Below are 21,009 nucleotides of genomic sequence, written 5' to 3'. Positions count from 1 at the left end.
ATCAGTCCAAAATTTGTCAGCAATTTCTTTCCACATGTCCTCCGTGGGTATGGGTATAAATTCCTCACGGAGAATGGTCCATAAAGCCCGGCAGGTTTCAAAAACAATTCCGGACAGCGTGGAAATCCCAAGGCGGTACTGGAAATGAAGGGATGACAAGCTCTCTCCAGTTGCAAGAAATCTGTAGTAAGAATAAATAATTTACAAAATAGGCAAAAAAACATCAGACCTGCAAAAAATTTTGGTTAGCTTTTGTTTAGAATTATTACGTACCTTAAGGTAACCAGGAGACGTTCCGCTGGTGGAATGGCTCTACGGAGCTGTGTGTCCTGTCTCCGGATGGCTCCTTGGACACGATCAAGCAAATCCCGGAAAGAGTCTTGTGACATCCTGGTATATTCTGGGAATTTTTCTGGGTTCTCATTGAGCTCGCCATACAGGGTGTGATATGTACCACGGCTCTCCCGCAGTTCTACAATGGGGTGTTGCCAAAACCGCCTACGCCTTGTCCTTCTCTGTCTTTCCCGGTTTCGGTGTTGCTCCCAAGCAAACGCACATGCCAGAAAAATCTTGATGCTCAGATCCAGTTTAAAGTAATAGCTATCCATGTGAAGATCCATCTTCTCACAGGACACAGGAGCAAAATCTGAAGATTTCAGCTGTCCTAGGGTCTATATATAGATTTCACATAATACACGCCCTCTGTAGTCCCATTGGCTGGTTCTTGCATCTAGAATTTTTCTCTGGTGAAATTTTGCGCCATGCGCACAAAAAACGCAAACGCATAGAAAACGCAAGCAAAAGCATGTAAACGCTGCGTTTTAATGACGCATGCGGTAACCGTAAGCGTTTTAAAAACGCTGCGTTTACACGCGTTTTCATGCTTTTTTCGTGTCCTTGCGTTTGCGGATTAAACGCTGCAGATTCAAACGCTAATGTGAAAGTAGCCTAACAGCGTGTGGGGATTATGTCGTTATTGCGAGGTGAGCCGCAAGTTTGGGCATTTTCATTGTGTCCGGATGAACCTTGTTTGATGTCAGTAGAAGCATTTTTTCTGCTATGGAGGTATTATATGATGATCCTGATCGGGTCACTACAGCCGAGGCAGAACTCTGAGAGATATTGTACCCAGTTCAGACGATGGTCTGCAGAAGTCAGCTGGAATGATCCAGCACTAAAGAGTCAGTTTATAACAGGTTTGAATGACAGGGTTAAAGCTTTACTCATTGCATATCCTGCACCTGCTACGCTTGAGGCTGCTATGCAGTTAGCTATCCGTGTGAATAGAAGATTGAGAGAAAGACAGGATGAGGAGAAGGTTTCAATTTTGCTGGATCCAGTCTCTCAGGAGAGCCCCGTTGACTGTGGGGTATCGATGCAACTTGGGGCAATGTCCAGGAAAGGGAAAGAAGGTTCTCTGAGGGGCTATGCCTTTCTTGTGGTAAGGCTGACCATTTTATTAAGCAATGTAAAGGACGCATAAGCAAAAAAAAAAAAAGGTCAATCAGAGTAACCCTCTCATTAGCATTGCATTTTTATGGTCCGCAAGAGTTTCTTTTTCTGGTAGTTCTACCTGTTGTGGTCAATCAATTGATTTTCAAGTGATGGTGGATTGTGGTTCTGCACTTAATTTGATTCATCAAAAATTTCTAGACAAATATAAGATTGATTCTGTACCTTTAACATGCCCTTTTCCTGTAGTGGCGTTTGATAACACTCTTGAGCATGGGTGCGTTTCTCGAAAGGTCACCGCCGGGTTTCCACTTACTGTGAATATGGAACACCAGGAATCTTTAGATTTGTTTGTACTTGATAAATTGCCTTTTCCAGTTGTCCTGGGGTTACCCTGGTTAAAAATGCATAATCCTGTACTCGACTGGTCGTCAAGTACAATAGGATCCTGAGGTCAGGAGGAGTGTTATGGGAAATGTTGTGATGTACACATTGTTGCTGTTGTGAAAAGTGAGCTACCTGAAGCTATTCAGGAATTCTGGAAAGTATTTTCAGAAGTGGAATCTCAAGCTCTACCACCTCATAGAGATTACGATTGCGCTATTGAGTTCGTCCCAGGTGCTACTGTCCCTAAGAGTCGTTTATTTAATCTGACGATTCCCAAGAGGGAGGCCTTAAAGGAATACCTGCAGACTAGCCTTGCTGCAGGTCATATAAGACCCTCTAAGTCCCCTGTGGCTGTGGGATTCTTTTTTGTAAAAAAAAAAAAAAGAGATGGGGGTCTTAGGCCGTGTCTGGATTTCAGGGAGATTAATACGATCACTGTGCGCAATTAGTTGGGGCCAAATGGTCGATCTCCGTGGGGTATATAATTTGCTGCGGGTGAAAGAAGGCGATGAGTGGAAGAGAGCCTATAATACCCCAGAAGGTCATTTTGAATGTCTAGTAATGCCTTTCGGCCTTACAAATGCTCCGGCGTTCTTTCAAAATTTCATTAACGACATTCTGAGGCCGTTGATCTGATCGGTAGGAGTGTTATTGTTTATTTGGATGATATTTTGATCTACTAGCCCAATCTGGAGTCGCATTGGCAGAGAGTCTGTGAGGTTCTGCAGATTCTGAGGGAAAACACACTCTTTGCTAAACTGGAGAAATGCAAGTTTGCGGTACAGAAAATTCGGTTTTTGGGGTACTTTGTTTCCAGTGATGGTTTTAGATGGACCCGGTGAAGTTTCAGGTGCTATTGGAGTGGCCTAGACCTGAATGCTTGAAGTCGATTCAGAGATTCTTGGGGTTTGCTAATTATTATAGAAAATTAAAAAATAATTTTTCTGTTATTGCAAAACCCCTTAGGCCGCCGTCACACATGCGAGTTTTACGGACGTAAGAGCGCAGAAACTACGTGCGTAAAACTCGCATAACATACGGCACAATGCTTCTCAATGGGTCTCGACCTATCAGCCGTATATTACGGATCCGTAATATACGGCGTTCTACGGCCGTACAAAATCGCAGCATGCTGCGTTTGTCAGCGTATTGCGCAAAAAAATCGCCAATGAAAGCCTATGGGGGCGAGAAAAATACGGATTCCACATGGACCAGCAGTGTGATTTGCGAGAAATACGCAGCGGTGTTAGTGAAAAGTCGATAATTCAATTGCCGGCTTTTCATTTCTCCTGCCTAAACCCGACAGGATATGAGACATGGTTTACATACAGTAAACCATCTCATATCCCCTTTTTTTTTGGCATATTCCACACTACTAATGTTAGTAGTGTGTATGTGCAAAATTTCAGCGCTGTAGCTGCTAAAATAAAGGGTTAAATGGCGGAAAGAATTGGCGTGGGCTCCCGCGCAATTTTCTCCGCCAGAGTAGTAAAGCCAGTGACTGAGGGCAGATATTAATAGCCAGGAGAGGGTCCATGGTTATTGGCCCCCCGTGGCTAAAAACATCTGCCCCCAGCCACCCCAGAAAAGGCACATCTGGAAGATGCGCCTATTCTGGCACTTGGCCACTCTCTTCCCATTCCCGTGTAGCGGTGGGATATGGGGTAATGAAGGGTTAATGCCACCTTGCTATTGTAAGGTGACATTAAGCCAGATTAATAATGGAGAGGCGTCAATTATGTCACCTATCCATTATTAATCCAATTGTTTGAAAGGGTTAAACACACACACACATGATTTAAAAGTATTTTAATGAAATAAACACAGCGGTTGTTTTAATATTTTATTGCTCTCTCAATCCATTTGCAGACCCTCTCTTGGCAAAACAATAAAAACACGGGGGGGGGCCAATAACCATGGACCCTCTCCTGGCTATTAATATCTGCCCTCAGTCACTGGCTTTACCACTCTGGCGGAGAAAATTGCGCGGGAGCCCACGCCAATTTTTTCCGCCATTTAACCCTTTATTTTAGCAGCTACAGCGCCCAAATTTTGCATACACACACTACTAACATTAGTAGTGTGGAATATGCAAAAAAAATGGGGATATCAGATGGTTTACTGTATGTAAACCATGTCTCATATCCTGTCGGGTTTGGGAAGGAGAAATGAAAAGCCGGCAATTGAATTACCGGCTTTTCACAGATATCGCGCTGTAGTAAATATAAATACAGAATATATATATATATGTGTCTCAATGACATCATCTATATATATAATTGTCTAAGGGTTTTTCCGTCTTTCTGTCTGTCTTTCTGTCTGTCTGTCTGTCTGTCCTGGAAATCCCACATCCCACATCCCCGCCAGGCCTCGACCAATCAGCGAGGGGCACAGTATCGACGTAGATGTCATAATGGTTGCCATGGCGACGATGATGTCCTAAAGGTTGCCTCGACAAATCAGCGACGGGCACAGTCTGTCGCGAATTCTGGAATCATCATTGTCCATATACTACGGGGACATGCATATTCTAGAATACCCGATGCGTTAGAATCGGGCCACAGTCTAGTATATATATATATATATATATATATATATATATATATATATATATATATATATATATATATATATATATATATATATATATATATATATATACTGCATATATGTTTTCCCGAACATTTGAGCACATAAATCCATTAGATGTCGGTTTTGCAAGCCTGCGAGAAAATATCGCAGTACGGATGCCATACGGATTACATACGGAGGATGCCATGCGCAAAATACGCTGACACACCCTACTGGATCACTATTTTGGGAACATTTCTCCGTATTACGGCCGAATTACGGCCGTAAAATATGGACCGTATTGTCTTACGCCGAGTGTGACGCCGGCCTTACTGATCTTACTAAGAAGGGTTCCAATACTGTCCAATGGTCCCCTGAGGCTGAAAAGGCTTTTGAGCATCTCAAGGAGAGGTTTGGCTCCGCTCCTGTTTTGATCCAGACAGATGAGACTAAGCCCTTTCTGGTAGAGGTGGATGCCTCATCAGTAGGGGTGGGGGCTGTTCTGTCACAGGAATGAGAGGATGGGGTGCATTCCTGTGCATTCTTTTCTAAGAAATTTTCGGAGGCAGAGCTCAACTACGATGTTGGGAACCGAGAATTGCTGGCTATTAAGCTTGCGTTTGAGCATTGGCGACATTTTTTGGAGGGCTCTAGACATCCTATACAAGTCTTTACTGATCATAAGAATCTGATCTATCTGGATGCTGCTAAACGTTTGAATGCCCGTCAAGCTAGGTTGGCATTGTTTTTTGCCCGGTTCCATTTCTCTGTGACATATATCCTTGGGACAAAGAATGTTAAAGCTGATGCTTTGTCTCGAAGTTTCTCCCCAACGGTTAATACTGAAAAGGAGGAATCTATTCTGCAGAGAGGGGTGGTGGTGGCAGCATTAGTTTCTCAGTTGGAAAATAGTATTCTTAAAGCCCAGGATGCGGCACTAACACTCCGTATGGGAAATTATTTGTGCCTAAAGCCCTGAGGAGAGCTTTGTTTACAGAATGTCATGAGTATCGTTTGGAGGGTCATCCAGGGATTGCCGAAACAAGAAAGTCAATCAGTCGGAGTTTCTGGTGGCCGGGGTGGCTAATAGAAATTGTCAAGTGGGTGCGTCAATGTACCGTGTGCGCTAGGTCTGAGGCTTCTCATGCTCCAGCAGCAGGGTTGCTTTGCCCATTAGAGGTTCCTAGTTCTCCATGGACGCATCTTGCAATGGATTTTATCACTGACCTGCCGGTCTCTGAGGGTTTTTCTGTTATCTGGGTTGCTGTGGACCGATTTAATAAGATGTGTCATCTGGTCCCGTTCAATAAATTACCCTGCGCTAAGACACTTGCCAGGGCCTTTGTGAGAGAGATTGTCAGACTCCATGGTGTTCCTATGGACATTATCTCCGATAGGGGACCACAGTTTGTGGCTCGCTTTTGGCGTGCCTTTTGTGACAGACTTAAAATTTAATTGTCATTTTCGTCGGGTTATCATCCGGAGTCCAGTGGACAGACCGTGAGGAAGAACCAGGACGTTGAGCAGTTTTTGAGATGTTTTGTAGCAGACAATCAGGAGATGTGGTCGGAATATCTACCATTAGCTGAGTTTGCTCTCAATAATCATACGTCTTCTTCGGCTAGGATTGGGGCGGCGGTGCCTGAGGAGAGTTTTTCTGGAAATTTGGAAAGGGTTTGGACCAGTGTGCGCCATAATCTGAAACAGGCTAATAGGAGGTCTAAGGAATATTTTGACAAGAGAAGAAGGGAGGCGAGGTTTGTTGTTGGAGATATGGTTTGGTTGGCCTCTAGGAATCTGCATTTGAAGATCCCATCTAAAAAGTTGAGGCCTAAATTTGTAGGACCCTTAAAAGTGCTTCAGATTGTCAGCTCGGCAGCCGTGAGATTAGACATTCCTTCGTCCTGGAAAATTAATTCAGTTTTTCATGTATCTATGCTAAAGAAAGTTGACACCCCAGATAAGGTGGCTATGCCGTCTGCTCCTCCATTTGATGAGGACTGCAAGTTTGAGATTTCACGCAGGGCCAGCGTCAGCACCCGGCGCACCCGGGCAATTGCCGGAGCCCTGGCGAGATGGGGGGCCCACTCACGCTGTCATAGATACAGCACAAGCATCTTCTCACTCGGTCAGTGCAGCCATGCAGGCCCATAGGGGTTAAGAAAGCAGCCAGCGTGACTGTTTGTGGGCGGAGAGCACGTTCTCCTGCTCTGCTCTTGGCCCCTGGATGCACTGCTAAACTGCAGATTCTGGAGGAGCTCCTACCGGCGCCTGAGTGAGTGCAATGATATCCCTGTATTCTGGGGTTCTGGGTGAGCTGGGTGGCTGCAGGTTGCAGCTGAGATGCTGAAGTATACACACTGCACAGTACCACTCCCCCTGTATATATACACTGCACAGTACCACTCCTCCTGTATATATACACTGCACAGTACCTCTCCTCCTGTATATATACACTGCACAGTACCACTCCTCCTGTATATATACACTGCACAGTACCTCTCCCCTGTATATATACACCGCACAGTACCACTCCTCCTGTATATATACACTGCACAGTACCACTCCTCCTGTATATATACACTGCACAGTACCACTCCTCCTGTATATATACACTGCACAGTACCACTCCTCCTGTATATATACACTGCACAGTACCTCTCCTCCTGTATATATACACTGCACAGTACCACTCCTCCTGTATATATGCAGCACCCCAGAGTCCTGGTTGTTGCAGTGCTGTGGCTCCGCCACTACGGGGAGCTATGGTGCGTCTGATTGCACTAGGGAGTTTCTCTGATCAGGTACACTCACACCACACTTCACACTCCGGCCACCAGGGGGGGTGGTCCTATCTAGTAGGCCACTCCTCACAACTCTGGTAAAACTGGGGGTTGGACAGGAAGACAGAGAGAAGTAGCTGGGAAGAGCTAGTGAGAGGACCTGTCAGGGATGGGATCCTGGCAGACTCCTCAGAGCAGAACTAACCAGTAAACAACGGGAATACAGAAAAAGGAGAAATACCAGAAGGGGTCTTGCTGTTAGACCGAGGCAACATCCTTCTGAGGCGCAAACAATCGGTGGCCGGAACGCCGAGCAAGTAAGAGACTTTAAGTACATTGCAAACCACGGCAGGACAGCTAATTACAGGTTGGCTGTCTCACTTAACACCTAAGCAGACAACGGAGGCAGCTGTGGGAGAGGGGCGACTCTAGAGTCCCGGAAGAACTCCAGGCCTACCCCGTCATACGGGTGCGTCCTACCATATCACCTGGAGGACGGAGAAAGAACAGTAGAGACAGAAAGAAACAGTTGTGAGGACTATCCCGGGAGCTCAGCAGGGAAGAACTACAACACCCAGCGCTAGAAGGTAGATACTGATTCCCACCTGTGAGGAGAACTCCTGATGTGTCGTTGGACCGGCCGGTCTCTGAAAACCCAGTTAACAGCGCTCTGGACTGAGGTCTCCAACATCTTCAGTAAAGAGGTAAAGAGACTGCAAACTGGTGTCCTCATTATTTACCGCGACCTGCACCGCTACAACACCACTTATTGCACCGGACGTCCCCCACTGACAGACAGGGCCACGGACCGGGTCTAGCCACCGTGACAACCCCGAGACTGAGACCCAGAGGCCCGGCTCCGGGTACCCCTCGGCCCTGCGGCGGTGTGGGGGCGCGCTGCAGACTTGGCGTCACGAACAGGATCTACTTAAGCCTGAAGAATCAGGTCATGTGTGCCTTGGAACTGTGATTATTGTGCTTGGACTGTACTTTATTGAAAAGACTGTGCTGTGCCATTTGCCGCCAAAATTCGCCATTGCCGCGCGCGGAGGGAGGAGCCTCAGCTACGTGGGCGGGATCAGCCAAAAGAAGCGCGGAACGTAAAGCGCGGTGAGGCGCCAATCCCGGAAGAGGAACTCCGACCTCCAGCAGGTTAGTGGGAGGAAGGGACGGCCATGTCCGAGTCGGGAGGAGAGGAGGTGGCGGTCGCAGCCGCGGACGCAGGGGCAGCTCCGGTCCCCGCAGCGGGCGAAGCCGCGGCCCTAATACCACCACTGGCTGCCGCAGAACCCGTTGCCCCCATCAGCCAGTCGGACACTGCCGCTAATGCAAAAGCCATAATGCCCTTCTCCATGCCCTACCTGCCCGGAGCGGCCTGGCTCCCACGATACTCTGGGGAGGCACATACGTTCACTGACTTTAAAGAAGGGCTCTGCAGCCTGCTCGAGTTCTATCCCCTAACCGAGCCCCAGAAGGTCCATATGATAACCGGCCAACTATTTGGGGCGGCTCTGAGAGAATTGAAATCCTGGCCCGCTGAGGATAAAGGAACTGCACAACAGATTTTTGCCAAGCTTAAAGCCACCTTTGATACTCGCACTGCTACAGAGATTAAACTGACTTTCTATGGATGCAAACAAAAGTCACAGGATAGCTTGCGGGACTATGCCCTTAATCTCCAGGAAGCGATGCGGGCCATTAAGCAGAGTGACCCCGGCAGCATGCAGGATGAAGATAAAATCCTGAAGGAGCGGTTCATTGAGGGGCTCCTGTGCAGTCACCAGCGGGGCCAATTGCACTTCCTGGCCATGCAAAATCCAGACTTGACTTTTGCGCAGTTTAAAGATAAAGCTATCCAGGCATTGCAGGAGTGACAGCCCAGCCGCGCAGTACCACCCAGGCGCCCCGCTCTCACCTACCACCAGGAGGTGGCATCGGATACCCCAGTTGCCGCGGAGGCCGACGCCCAGAGCTTCGAGGACGACTCCCCTGCAGGACTTCGTCTCCAGATGCAAGAACTAACCAAGAGCGTTGCTGCCCTGGCCCGGACGGTGCAGTCCCTACAGGAGGCCCCCAAAGAGAAGATCCAGTTGGCTTCCAGCCCGGAGGATGTCCCTTGGATGCGACAGAGGAGGACTCCGCCGACCAGGAGCCGGCCCGACGATCGCTTCCACCAGGATGGACGACCCATCTGCCGCCGCTGTCACCAGGTGGGCCATCTTGCAAGGTACTGTTCTTTAAACGAGCAACCCCTGGGGCAAAGGGCCAACCCCCAGGAGTAGGACGGTCAGGCCCGCAGCATTGGAGAACCAAGTATATTGGAGGACGACCAGTTCTCCCTGTAGTGATTGATGGAATCCCCTTGAATGCTTTGCTGGACACCGGTTCTCAGGTGACGACTATACCTTACGTGCTCTACAAACGGTATTGGGAGGACGCTGATATTACTCGTGGCCCTGATGATGATTTCACCATAATCGCCAGTAATGGTCAGCCGTTGCCACAAGTGGGGTATAAGGAGGTCACCATCAAAGTGGGGCGGGTGGAATTGAAAGCCCAAGGGATTGTGATTGTAGATATTGATCGTCGAGAATGTAATCCCATGATGACTCTTGGTACTAATGTTATAGAAAATTGTCTTGCAGAAGTGATTGTTTTGTTGCAACAGGTGGCAGAAAACGCTGGCCACAGTGAGCAACGTGCCCTGCAGAAGGAAATCAGAGCTCTGATGCAAAGACAGCAGGTAGAGCTGACTGGTGGTGAGATTGGTCGTGTCACTGTAAGTGATTCAAACCCCATCGCGATACCTCCCAAGAGTGAAATGTTAATATGGTGTCGAGCAGCCATAGGCCTCAGGGGTAAGGACTACCAGGCCTTGGTAGAACCTGTATATTCAGACAATAGGCCTACTGTTCTGACAGCCCGGGGGGTGGTAGACGTCCGACAGGGGAGAGTGCCCGTACGTGTCCTCAATTGTGGGGAGGAAGAGGTCCACCTAACCAAGTATACCACGCTCGCCAAACTGTTCACTGTCAATAATAGTGTAATACAGACACCTGAACCCTTGGTCCCGTCAAACGCGGCGGAGAACAAAGGTTCTGCTGAGCACTCGAAAGATTGGTGTCGGGAATTGCATGTGGGCACTGACTCTACCCCATCTCATCAAATACAGGGGGCTTACAGGGTGGTGCACGAGTACGAGCAGGTATTCAGCAAACACCCCTCAGATTTTGGGCAGGTGAAAGGGATCCAACATCACATCCCCACGGGAGATCATCGACCCATAAAAGAGAGATATCGCCCTGTACCCCCAGCTCATTACCAGTGTGCCAAGGACATGTTGCGGGAAATGAAGGAGGCTGGGGTGGTGAGAGACAGCTGTAGCCCCTGGGCGGCTCCGTTAGTCCTTGTTAAAAAGAAAGATGGTACAATGAGGATGTGTGTTGATTACAGACAGTTGAATCGCATTACACATAAGGACGCATACCCACTGCCCAGGATAGAGGAGTCTCTGGCTGCTTTAAAATCTGCTAACTATTTCTCTACCTTAGATCTCACCAGTGGGTACTGGCAGGTTCCTGTCGCGGAGGCGGACAAAGAGAAGACGGCCTTCACGACGCCAATGGGCCTCTGTGAGTTCAACTACATGCCCTTCGGATTGTGCAATGCTCCCGGAACGTTCCAGAGGATGATGGAGAGCTGCCTGGGACACCTGAACTTTGAAACCGTGCTGCTATATCTGGATGACGTCATAGTCTTCTCTAAAACCTACGAAGACCATCTGAAGCACCTGGCCGAGGTGTTTGAAGCCTTGTCCAAATTCGGCCTAAAAGTGAAACCGTCCAAGTGTCATCTGCTGAAACCTAAAGTGCAGTACCTGGGCCATGTGGTGAGCGCTGAAGGAGTGGCCCCAGACCCCGACAAGGTCACAGTGATCCAGGACTGGCCAAAGCCTAGTGACCTCCACGAAGTCCGGCAGTTCCTCGGGTTGGTAGGTTACTACCGGAGATTCATTAAGGATTTCACTAAGAAGGCCGCACCCTTGCAAAATCTGCTGGTGGGCCAACCAAAGAAGACCAAGGGGAGGAAAACCCCCTTCGATTGGAACGAAGAGCTGGAGGAATCCTTCACCTGCTTGAAGTCGGCGCTGACGGGAGAAGAGGTACTGGCTTACCCCGAATACGACCAACCGTTTGTGCTGTACACAGATGCCAGTAATGTGGGACTGGGAGCCGTGCTGTCTCAAGTCCAGAACGGCAAGGAAAGAGTGATCGCTTACGCCAGCAGGAAACTCCGTCCCACGGAAAGGAACCCTGACAACTACAGTTCCTTCAAACTGGAATTCCTTGCCCTTGTCTGGGCAGTGACGGAGAGGTTTAAGCACTACCTGGCCTCCGCGAAATTCACCGTCTTCACGGACAACAATCCGCTAACGCATCTGGATACTGCCAAACTCGGGGCCTTGGAACAGCGGTGGATGGCCCGGCTGTCCAACTATGATTTCACCATCAAATATCGGGCAGGGCACCAGAATGCCAATGCCGATGCTCTGTCCCGAATGCCCAATTTACCAGAAGTGGGAGAAGACCCGGAGGCACTTGAAGAGGTAGAGCTGCCTGCCTTCCATCGCCCCAAAGCCACTCAGAGCTCTCACCATGTGAAGAACAGGCACAAGAACCAACCGGATGCCACGCTGAATCCCCTGCCCCACCACGGATGGGCAGAAACCCAGGATAGTGACCCCGCGGTCCGTCAGGTGAAGGAGCTCTTGACGCAGGCTGGGTTGCACCCTGGCCCAGATGATCCACAAGAAACCCAACAGCTGTGGAAGGGGAGAAGCAAGCTGTTTATCCATGATGGCAAGCTGTGCAGGAGGAGCATCGACCCACGTACTCATGAATTGGTGTGGCAGATAGTGGTGCCAAGGCGAGATGCGCCCATGGTTCTGGGAGCCTACCATGATGGAGCCGGACACTTCGGATGGAAGAAGCTAGAGAAGCTACTCCGAGGGAGGTTCTATTGGATTGGCATGAAGAGAACCATTGAGAAGTGGTGTCGGGAGTGTGGTCCATGTAGTCTGCGCAGAAAGGACCGTGACAGCCAACGGGCCCCCCTGCGGCCTATCATCACCAAACGGCCGCTTGAACTGGTCGCGCTGGATCATGTGAAGCTGACACCTAGCCGGTCGGGCTATATCTACGCCCTTACCATCGTGGACCACTACTCCAGGTTTCTGGTGGTTGTGCCTGTTAAAGATCTAACGGCCAGGACTGCCGCCAGGGCCTTCCAGCAGCACTTTTGTAGACCCCATGGCTACCCAGAGAAGGTACTGACCGACCAGGGGCCTGCCTTTGAAGCAGAAGTATTCCAAGAATTCTGCCAGTTGTACGGGTGTAAGAAGATCAGAACTACACCGTACCACCCTCAAACCAACGGGATGTGCGAGAAGATGAACCAGGTAGTAATCGATTTATTGAAGACCTTGCCTGTGGAAGAACGGAATCTGTGGCCGACAAAGTTGCCTGACTTGGTGGATATGTACAACCACATCCCAGTAAGTTCCACCAACTGTACTCCAGCGTACCTGATGCGAGGAAGGTCTAGTCGCTTACCCGTTGATCTGGACATGGGGGTCCTAGTACCTGAAGATACCTCGCCGGATGCGGATTGGGATGCAGAAAGGCAGCGAAGGTACCGCGAAGTGCAAGAGTGTGTGGAGAGAAGTCTCGCCCAGGCTAGGCAGAAGCAAGAAAGGGACTACAACCAACGCGCTCCTGCGATTCCCCTGTCACCTGGTGAGCAAGTGCTTAAACGGAAGAGGAGGTTACACAAGCTCGATGACCAATGGGAAGCGGAACCGTATACCATCTTGCCATCCGACTTCGACAACACTAAGGTCTGTCTCATCAGCAAGGACAAAGGGGAGACCTCGACAGCGGTATCCAGGGATCACCTTAAGGTCTGCCCCGATAAATTGAAAGAGAGGGGCACGGCCCCAGAGATCTCCCCGCCGGTGGAAAAGGAGAAAATGTTCCATACTGTCCTTGGCGACTTTCCCCAGTCCTGGACGCTGATAAACCAAGCCGTTGCGGTACCTGTTGTAATGTTTGAACAGCCGGACCCGCCAGAAACAATGGTGGTACCAGATCATCTGGCTCCACTACCTCAACAAGCCTTGCCTGAAGATGCCATGCCAACCATTGAACCGGCAAATCCTCCCTCTGCTATCAGTGAATCTGCTGTACCCACTGTTGATAATTGCAGCTCTGAGAGCCCTAACCTGCCAGTGCTACCCAGACTCACTAGAAGTGTAGTTAGAAGACAGCGCACTACACCAACGGTAGCAAGCATAGCGGGCCCTGTTAGGCCAATAGCAACCCCTGCGCTGCGAAGGTCCACACGCAGCACTCAAAATCAAACTCCTCTCCGCTTCAAACCTTGGAGGTATTGATAAGGGCTGCTATGTAATTGAAAATGTTTGTATGCATATCCTTTTGTTACAGGTTTTTAAATGGACACTAGAGTAATGGACGGTGAATTGCTCAAAAACTTCCACAAGGGGGGCCCCTTTGTTTACCCGGGGTCCCCGCTGTTTCAACCACTGAACTGAGAGTCATAAACTGTGCATGACCAAACTTTTGCAACGTTCAAGAATCCTCACCTCCCGTAAAGGGAAGCTCTGTTATGTTCAATTGTTATGCTATTTCAAAAATTTGTGTGTTTTCTGTTAACATGTATTATTGTTCTTGTTTTCCCAGTCCCGGAGTACTGGATTTAACCGGGGGGGAGTGCAGCACCCCAGAGTCCTGGTTGTTGCAGTGCTGTGGCTCCGCCACTACGGGGAGCTATGGTGCGTCTGATTGCACTAGGGAGTTTCTCTGATCAGGTACACTCACACCACACTTCACACTCCGGCCACCAGGGGGGGTGGTCCTATCTAGTAGGCCACTCCTCACAACTCTGGTAAAACTGGGGGTTGGACAGGAAGACAGAGAGAAGTAGCTGGGAAGAGCTAGTGAGAGGACCTGTCAGGGATGGGATCCTGGCAGACTCCTCAGAGCAGAACTAACCAGTAAACAACGGGAATACAGAAAAAGGAGAAATACCAGAAGGGGTCTTGCTGTTAGACCGAGGCAACATCCTTCTGAGGCGCAAACAATCGGTGGCCGGAACGCCGAGCAAGTAAGAGACTTTAAGTACATTGCAAACCACGGCAGGACAGCTAATTACAGGTTGGCTGTCTCACTTAACACCTAAGCAGACAACGGAGGCAGCTGTGGGAGAGGGGCGACTCTAGAGTCCCGGAAGAACTCCAGGCCTACCCCGTCATACGGGTGCGTCCTACCATATCACCTGGAGGACGGAGAAAGAACAGTAGAGACAGAAAGAAACAGTTGTGAGGACTATCCCGGGAGCTCAGCAGGGAAGAACTACAACACCCAGCGCTAGAAGGTAGATACTGATTCCCACCTGTGAGGAGAACTCCTGATGTGTCGTTGGACCGGCCGGTCTCTGAAAACCCAGTTAACAGCGCTCTGGACTGAGGTCTCCAACATCTTCAGTAAAGAGGTAAAGAGACTGCAAACTGGTGTCCTCATTATTTACCGCGACCTGCACCGCTACAACACCACTTATTGCACCGGACGTCCCCCACTGACAGACAGGGCCACGGACCGGGTCTAGCCACCGTGACAACCCCGAGACTGAGACCCAGAGGCCCGGCTCCGGGTACCCCTCGGCCCTGCGGCGGTGTGGGGGCGCGCCGCATATATACACTGCACAGTACCTCTCCCCTGTATATATACACCGCACAGTACCACTCCTCCTGTATATATACACTGCACAGTACCACTCCTCCTGTATATATACACTGCACAGTACCACTCCTCCTGTATATATACACTGCAGAATTTACAATAGCTATCACTCATGTAAGAAGTGAAATCTGGCATTGTACTATACCTATATTTCTCTGTCGTATCTGTGCATCATAAATCATGGTATGTGTTAAAGGGGGGGGGGGCCCACTGAGACTCTGTCGCCCGGGGCCCTCAAAAACCTGGAGCCGGCCCTGATTTCACGCATTCTTGATTCCAGGTTGCACAGAGGAGGGTTACAGTATCTTGTGTCCTGGAAGGGTTTCGGTCCCGAGGACAATTCCTGGGTGAAAGCTGTGGATGTCTCAGCCTCAAGGTTAATTAGGGCTTTTCACAGAAGAATTCCAGATAAGGCCCGGCCTAGAGGATGCGGGGGATCCTCGTTAAAGGGGAAGTACTGTTAGAATCTGTTTAGTTTCTGACTATCTGCCATTTTCTTGTGGTGTTCTGGCTGCTGGTCTTTTTCCCTGGTGCTGGGTTGTTTTTGGTCAGGTGTTTGTATCGCTCTTTATTAACCAGCACCTGCCTCCCAGTCCTTGCTGGACAACAGGTTAATCTGCTTGAGTTCTGGCTAGGTGCTTTGCTTTGTCTTCTGTGTGTGTAATTTGTGCAGCACTGGGACCTCTGGTTTTGCTAGTCTTAGTTTCTGGTTTCAGTTTAGACATTACAAGGGAAGCATATACAGTATTAAGATGTGTCTGTATTTCTGTGTATGTGTGTGGTGTATACCGTATATATTTATAGGTGTGCGCTGTGTAATGCATGTGTACACTATAAAGAATGTTCTATATTTGTTACAGGGGTTCATAGAGAGAACGCTGCAACAGCAAGTAAATGACACATATTGGATAGGACTTCACCGCGATGGAGATGTATGGAGATGGGTAGATGAAGAATATTATAACAGCAGCTTGTAAGTGTCTCTCTCAATATAACATACATAAGTCACAAAACACACTCTTGGAAACTTCATATAATAACTTCATGTACCCCAATGACGCCAAAGAAACCTCTTAACCCAACTCATAGATGCCACTATCAATACCAATTGCAGCACCTACATTGTTTGACAGGGGTGGCTCTCCCTGACAACACATAGATACTTGGCAATGTGGTCATTGAGCGTCAGTGGATTAAAGAGGATCTTTCACCAGTCTGGCCTCATCATGGAATAGTGGCTGCAGAGCTGAATAAAATATAGTTTTTATTATCTAATTTACTAGAAATAGGCCCGATGCTATCGCATGCATCGTTACTGCACATGCGCAGGTAGAGCACGCAGTTGTGGCTGTTACTGTGCATGCGCAGGAATGGCGATGACGTGAATGTCACTTGCTCAGGCGCAAGTGACACTGCTGCGGTGCCTTATGAGATTCGGGGACATCAGCCGGAAGTCCCAACTTGCGATTATATAATAGGATGCTTTCAATTGTGGAGATATTAACTTGTAGAGTTTTGGTTATAATTTATGATAAGCCCAATGGGCATTACCAAAGATCTGTCTCTGGTAACGTGTACATTTTCCCAATTTTTTCCTCCATGAAATTAATGACAAGCAGAAGGCATCATGCAGAAGAAAGAAGAACGCACTTCTAGAAGATCAAAAGAACATGCCTTCTCCTGTGAAACATGTAATGACAGATAGCCCTTATCTCTACAGTTACTCTGTAGTATAGTGCATAGCTCAGTGTGATTACAAACACTTTCAGTTTTTACGTCATTGCAGTCAGTGTGCAGGGAGGTACACCACAGAACTGAATGGGATTATACCTTCAGCTTTCCTCTCAACACAGTCAGTGTGGGGGAGAGGTACACAGCAGAACTGAGTGTGATTCATCACATGGCAGTCAGGGTGGGGGGAGTTTGAGAACAGATGAGCTGAATGTAATTATAATTACATCTGCAGCTTCAGCTCTCCTCTCACAGCACTGTCAGCTCAGCTGTATCCCACACAAGGTGTAATGGCACTCAACTCTGCTCTATACTCCAAAGTAAATACACAAATCAGGACTGTGATCAGGGTTGCGAGTCACATCTCACAGGAAGAAACATGATCTTCTGACCTAGTGGGAGCATGTTCCTCTTTCCCCTGCATGACACCTGCTTATGATTGGTCACAATACATGCCCCGAGAGAAGAATCTCTTATACTAAATTATAACCCATTTTACAAGCTAATATCTTTGAAAAAGAGATGAGGATTTTTTTAAGTATTATTCAGCTTCGCAGCCACTATTCCATGTTATGGCTAGTTTAACATGCTAAAACTGGTGGGTTTAATTAATTTTATTTAGTTTTATTAAATAAAACTTGAAAATTCTATGGAAGGCAGTTGGATTGCAATACTGTGTATCTTAAAGCATATTGTGAACAATCAAGGGATCATTGCTCCAAGGTCTGTACGGAAGTAAGAAAGTAAAAGCTTAATTTATAAAAGTGCAAACTATCCTCAAAATATACAGTACAGACCAAAAGTTTGGACACACCTTTTCATTTAAAGATTTTTCTGTATTTTCATGATTATGAAAATTGTAAATTCACACTGAAGGCATCAAAACTATGAATTAACACATGTGGAATTATATACTTAACAAAAAAGTGTGAAACAACTGAAATTATGTCTTATATTCTAGATTCTTCAAAGTAGTCACTTTTTGCTTTGATGACTGCACACTCTTGGCATTCTCTTGATGAGCTTCAAGAGGTAGTCACCGGGAATGGTCTTCACTTCACAGGTGGGCCCTGTCAGGTTTAATAAGTGGGATTTCTTGCCTTATAAATGTGTTTGGGACCATCAGTTGTGTTGAGCAGAAGTCTGGTGGATACACAGCTGTCCTACTGAATAGACTGTTAGAATTTGTATTATGGCAAGAAAAAAGCAGCTAAGTAAAGAAAAATGAGTGGCCATCATTACTTTAAGAAATGAAGGTCAGTCAGTCTGAAAAATTGGGAAAACTTTGAAAGTGTCCCCAAGTGCAGTTGAAAAAACCCTCAAGCGCTACAAAGAAACTGGCTCACATGAGGACCGCCCCAGGAAAGGAAGACCAAGAGTCACCTCTGCTTCTGAGGATAAGTTTATCTGAGTCACCAGCCTCAGAAATTGCAGATTAACAGCAGCTCAGATTAGAGACCAGGTCAATGCCACACAGAGTTCTAGCAGCAGACACATCTCTACAACAACTGTTAAGAGGAGACTTTGTGCAGCAGGCCTTCATGGTAAAATAGCTGCTAGGAAACCACTGCTAAGGACAGGCAACAAGCAGAAGAGACTTGTTTGGGCTAAAGAACACAAGGAATGGACATTAGACCAGTGGAAATCTGTGTTTTGGTCTGATGAATCCAAATTTGAGATCTTTGTTTCCAGCCACCGTGTCTTTGTGTGACTCAAAAAAGGTGAATGGATGGACGCTACATGCCTGGTTCCTACCGTGAAGCATGGAGGAGGAGGTGTGATGGTGTGGGGGTGCTTTGCTGGTGACAGTGTTGGGGAGTTATTCAAAACTGAAGGCATACTGAACTAGCATGGCTACCACAGCATCTTGCAGAGGCATGCTATTCCATCCGGTTTGCGTTTAGTTGGACCATCATTTATTTTTCAACAGGACAATGACCTCAAACACACCTCCTGGCTGTGTAAGGGCTATTTGACCAAGAAGGAGAGTGATGGGGTGCTACACCAGATGACCTAGCCTCCACAGTCACCAGACCTGAACCCAATTGAGATGGTTTGGGGTGAGCTGGACCGCAGAGTGAAGGCAAAAGGGCCAACACGTGCTCAACATCTCTAGGAACTCCTTCAAGATTGTTGGAAGACTATTTCCGGTGACTACCTCTTAAAGCTCATCAAGAGAATGCCAAGAGTGTGCAAAGCCATCATCAAAGCAAAAGGTGGCTACTACCTATTGGTGTAAGCTATCATTGCCCCTATAATAGGGCATGGTTTCTGTATAGGTATCTTCGTATCTTCTTTGCAATTTTAATGTTTTTAAATGTTCTTTGTGCTGTGTGTTATTTTCTACCAATAAAGCATTGAATTTTTTATATACTGTGAGGTGGTCCCATTTGTATGGGCATGATCTTTTCTTGGTATTGTTATGTCCTTTTTCAAGCCCATGGTGAACTCTCCTGTTTGAATTGATGTGCGGTGCCCTCCTGTTTCCTTATCTAATAAACTCGTGAGAGGCGATGGACAACTTTAATTTTTATTCATGTATTTTCTTTCTATTCAGGTTCAAGTTCAAGGTGCAGTCACCAGAACGCTGCACATTAATGACTAAATCCGGTTATTATCAGGATGACTGCAATAGAAAATACGGAACAATATGTCTAAAGAAGGCTGCAAAGATTGACCTAAGCTAGTGCAAAGTGGCATCAACCTCTCAAAGTAACCCCTCAGAAACCTTTGTGAATGAATTTGTAAAAGGTTGTTATCATCTTCGACATTTATGACATGTCCACAGGATTTGTCTTGAATCTCACCGTTGCTAGCTTGGTTAGAACACATCATATTATGGCATTGAAGATGCATTTAACTAAACCCCAATTGTGAGGTTTCATCATGTTTCCTGGCCAGTTGAGTGAACATCATGTTTCCTGGCCAGTTGAGTGAACAAAGTAATTCTATAACCAAACTTCACATCTGTATTGTATCTTGATGCTTATTAGTCCACATTTACAGTTCTTAAAGACAAACCCCTCCTCCTCTAATAACCATGTATAAGTATATAAGGGGACAATACAAACATCTCTCAGAGGATCTGTTTATACCAAGGAAGGTGACGGTGACAAGGGGGCATTCTCTTCGTCTGGAGGAGAGAAGGTTTTTCCACCAACATAGAAGAGGATTCTTTACTGTTAGGGCAGTGAGAATCTGGAATTCCTTGCCTGAGGAGGAGGTTCAAGAGGCCTGGATGAATTCCTGGAGCGTAACAATGTTATATCTTACAGTTATTAGGTTCTTTAGAAGGACATAGATCTAGGGATTTATTCTGATGGAATATAGGCTGAACTGGATGGACAAATGTCTTTTTTTGGCCTTGCTAACTATGTTACTATGTTACATATTGGGATCCAGCACAGGCTGCTTCGTGATCTCTGTTTACAATGGAAGGAAGTCATCACCATTCAAAGTTAGAGCAGGACCACTGCAACCGGTCATGGTGAAGTGACTTCAATAGCATATCATCACATCATCAGCGAGAAAATGCTGCTGAAGACAGATGACCATGGTGGCCAAACAAAGGTGCCATGGGTCCTGATGCCACTTTGAACGTTGTGGATTTCCTTCCAGTGTAAATGAAGGCAACAGAGCAGCCTGCGCTGTATCCCAGTAAGTGCCCATGGGTGAATATATCTTCAGTTATTATTTTTTAATATAGCAAATCACTGGTAAAATATTAATTTCCTCCTGTAACTCTTTTAAGCTCTTAGCTAAGCTCACTTAAGGTATTGAAGATCATAACAGACTCTTGACAACAGAAATGTGATGGCTTCAGAACAACTCTGTGACCATTCTTGACTAGCCCAGCCAGAGCCCTGACCTAAACCCAATTGAGCATCTCTGGAGAGACCTGAAAATGGCTGACCAACGTTCACCATCCAACCTTTTTTGAATTTACCAAATGGCTGCAATGAAGCAAAAAGTGAAAAATATAAAGGGGTATGAATACTTTCCATAACCACTGTATGCCCCATTACATCTGATGTAGAAGTAACAGAGCATTTTAGAAAAGAAACATCAAGCCAACAGTAAAATATGGTTGTGGTAGTGTGATGGTCTGTGGCTGCTTTGATGCTTTAGGACCTGGAAGATTTACAGTAGTAAATGGAACCAATAATTCTGCTGTCTACCAAGAAATCCTAAAGGAGAATGTCCATCCATTTTTTCGTGACCACAAGCTGAAGCGCACTTGTGATTGTGCAGCAGGCCAATGATGCAAA

General features: G+C 47.3%; 1 protein-coding gene across 1 annotated transcript; it reads left to right on the top strand.

Moving 5' to 3' along the window:
* Positions 1-1,342: 1,342 nt before the first annotated feature.
* On the top strand, positions 1,343-19,959 carry LOC143768349 (killer cell lectin-like receptor subfamily F member 2). Its single transcript, XM_077257034.1, has 3 exons — positions 1,343-1,441; positions 15,871-15,983; positions 19,299-19,959. Exons 1-3 carry the CDS (start codon positions 1,376-1,378, stop codon positions 19,426-19,428), a joined length of 309 nt encoding a protein of 102 aa, XP_077113149.1. The 5' UTR covers positions 1,343-1,375; the 3' UTR covers positions 19,429-19,959.
* The last annotated feature ends 1,050 nt before the right edge of the window (positions 19,960-21,009 follow it).

The sequence above is a fragment of the Ranitomeya variabilis genome, chromosome 4, assembly GCF_051348905.1.
Source record: "Ranitomeya variabilis isolate aRanVar5 chromosome 4, aRanVar5.hap1, whole genome shotgun sequence".
Classification (NCBI taxonomy): Eukaryota; Metazoa; Chordata; class Amphibia; order Anura; family Dendrobatidae; genus Ranitomeya; species Ranitomeya variabilis.
The sequence above is the reverse complement of the archived record's forward strand: the minus strand, read 5'-3'. Positions and strand labels throughout refer to the sequence as shown.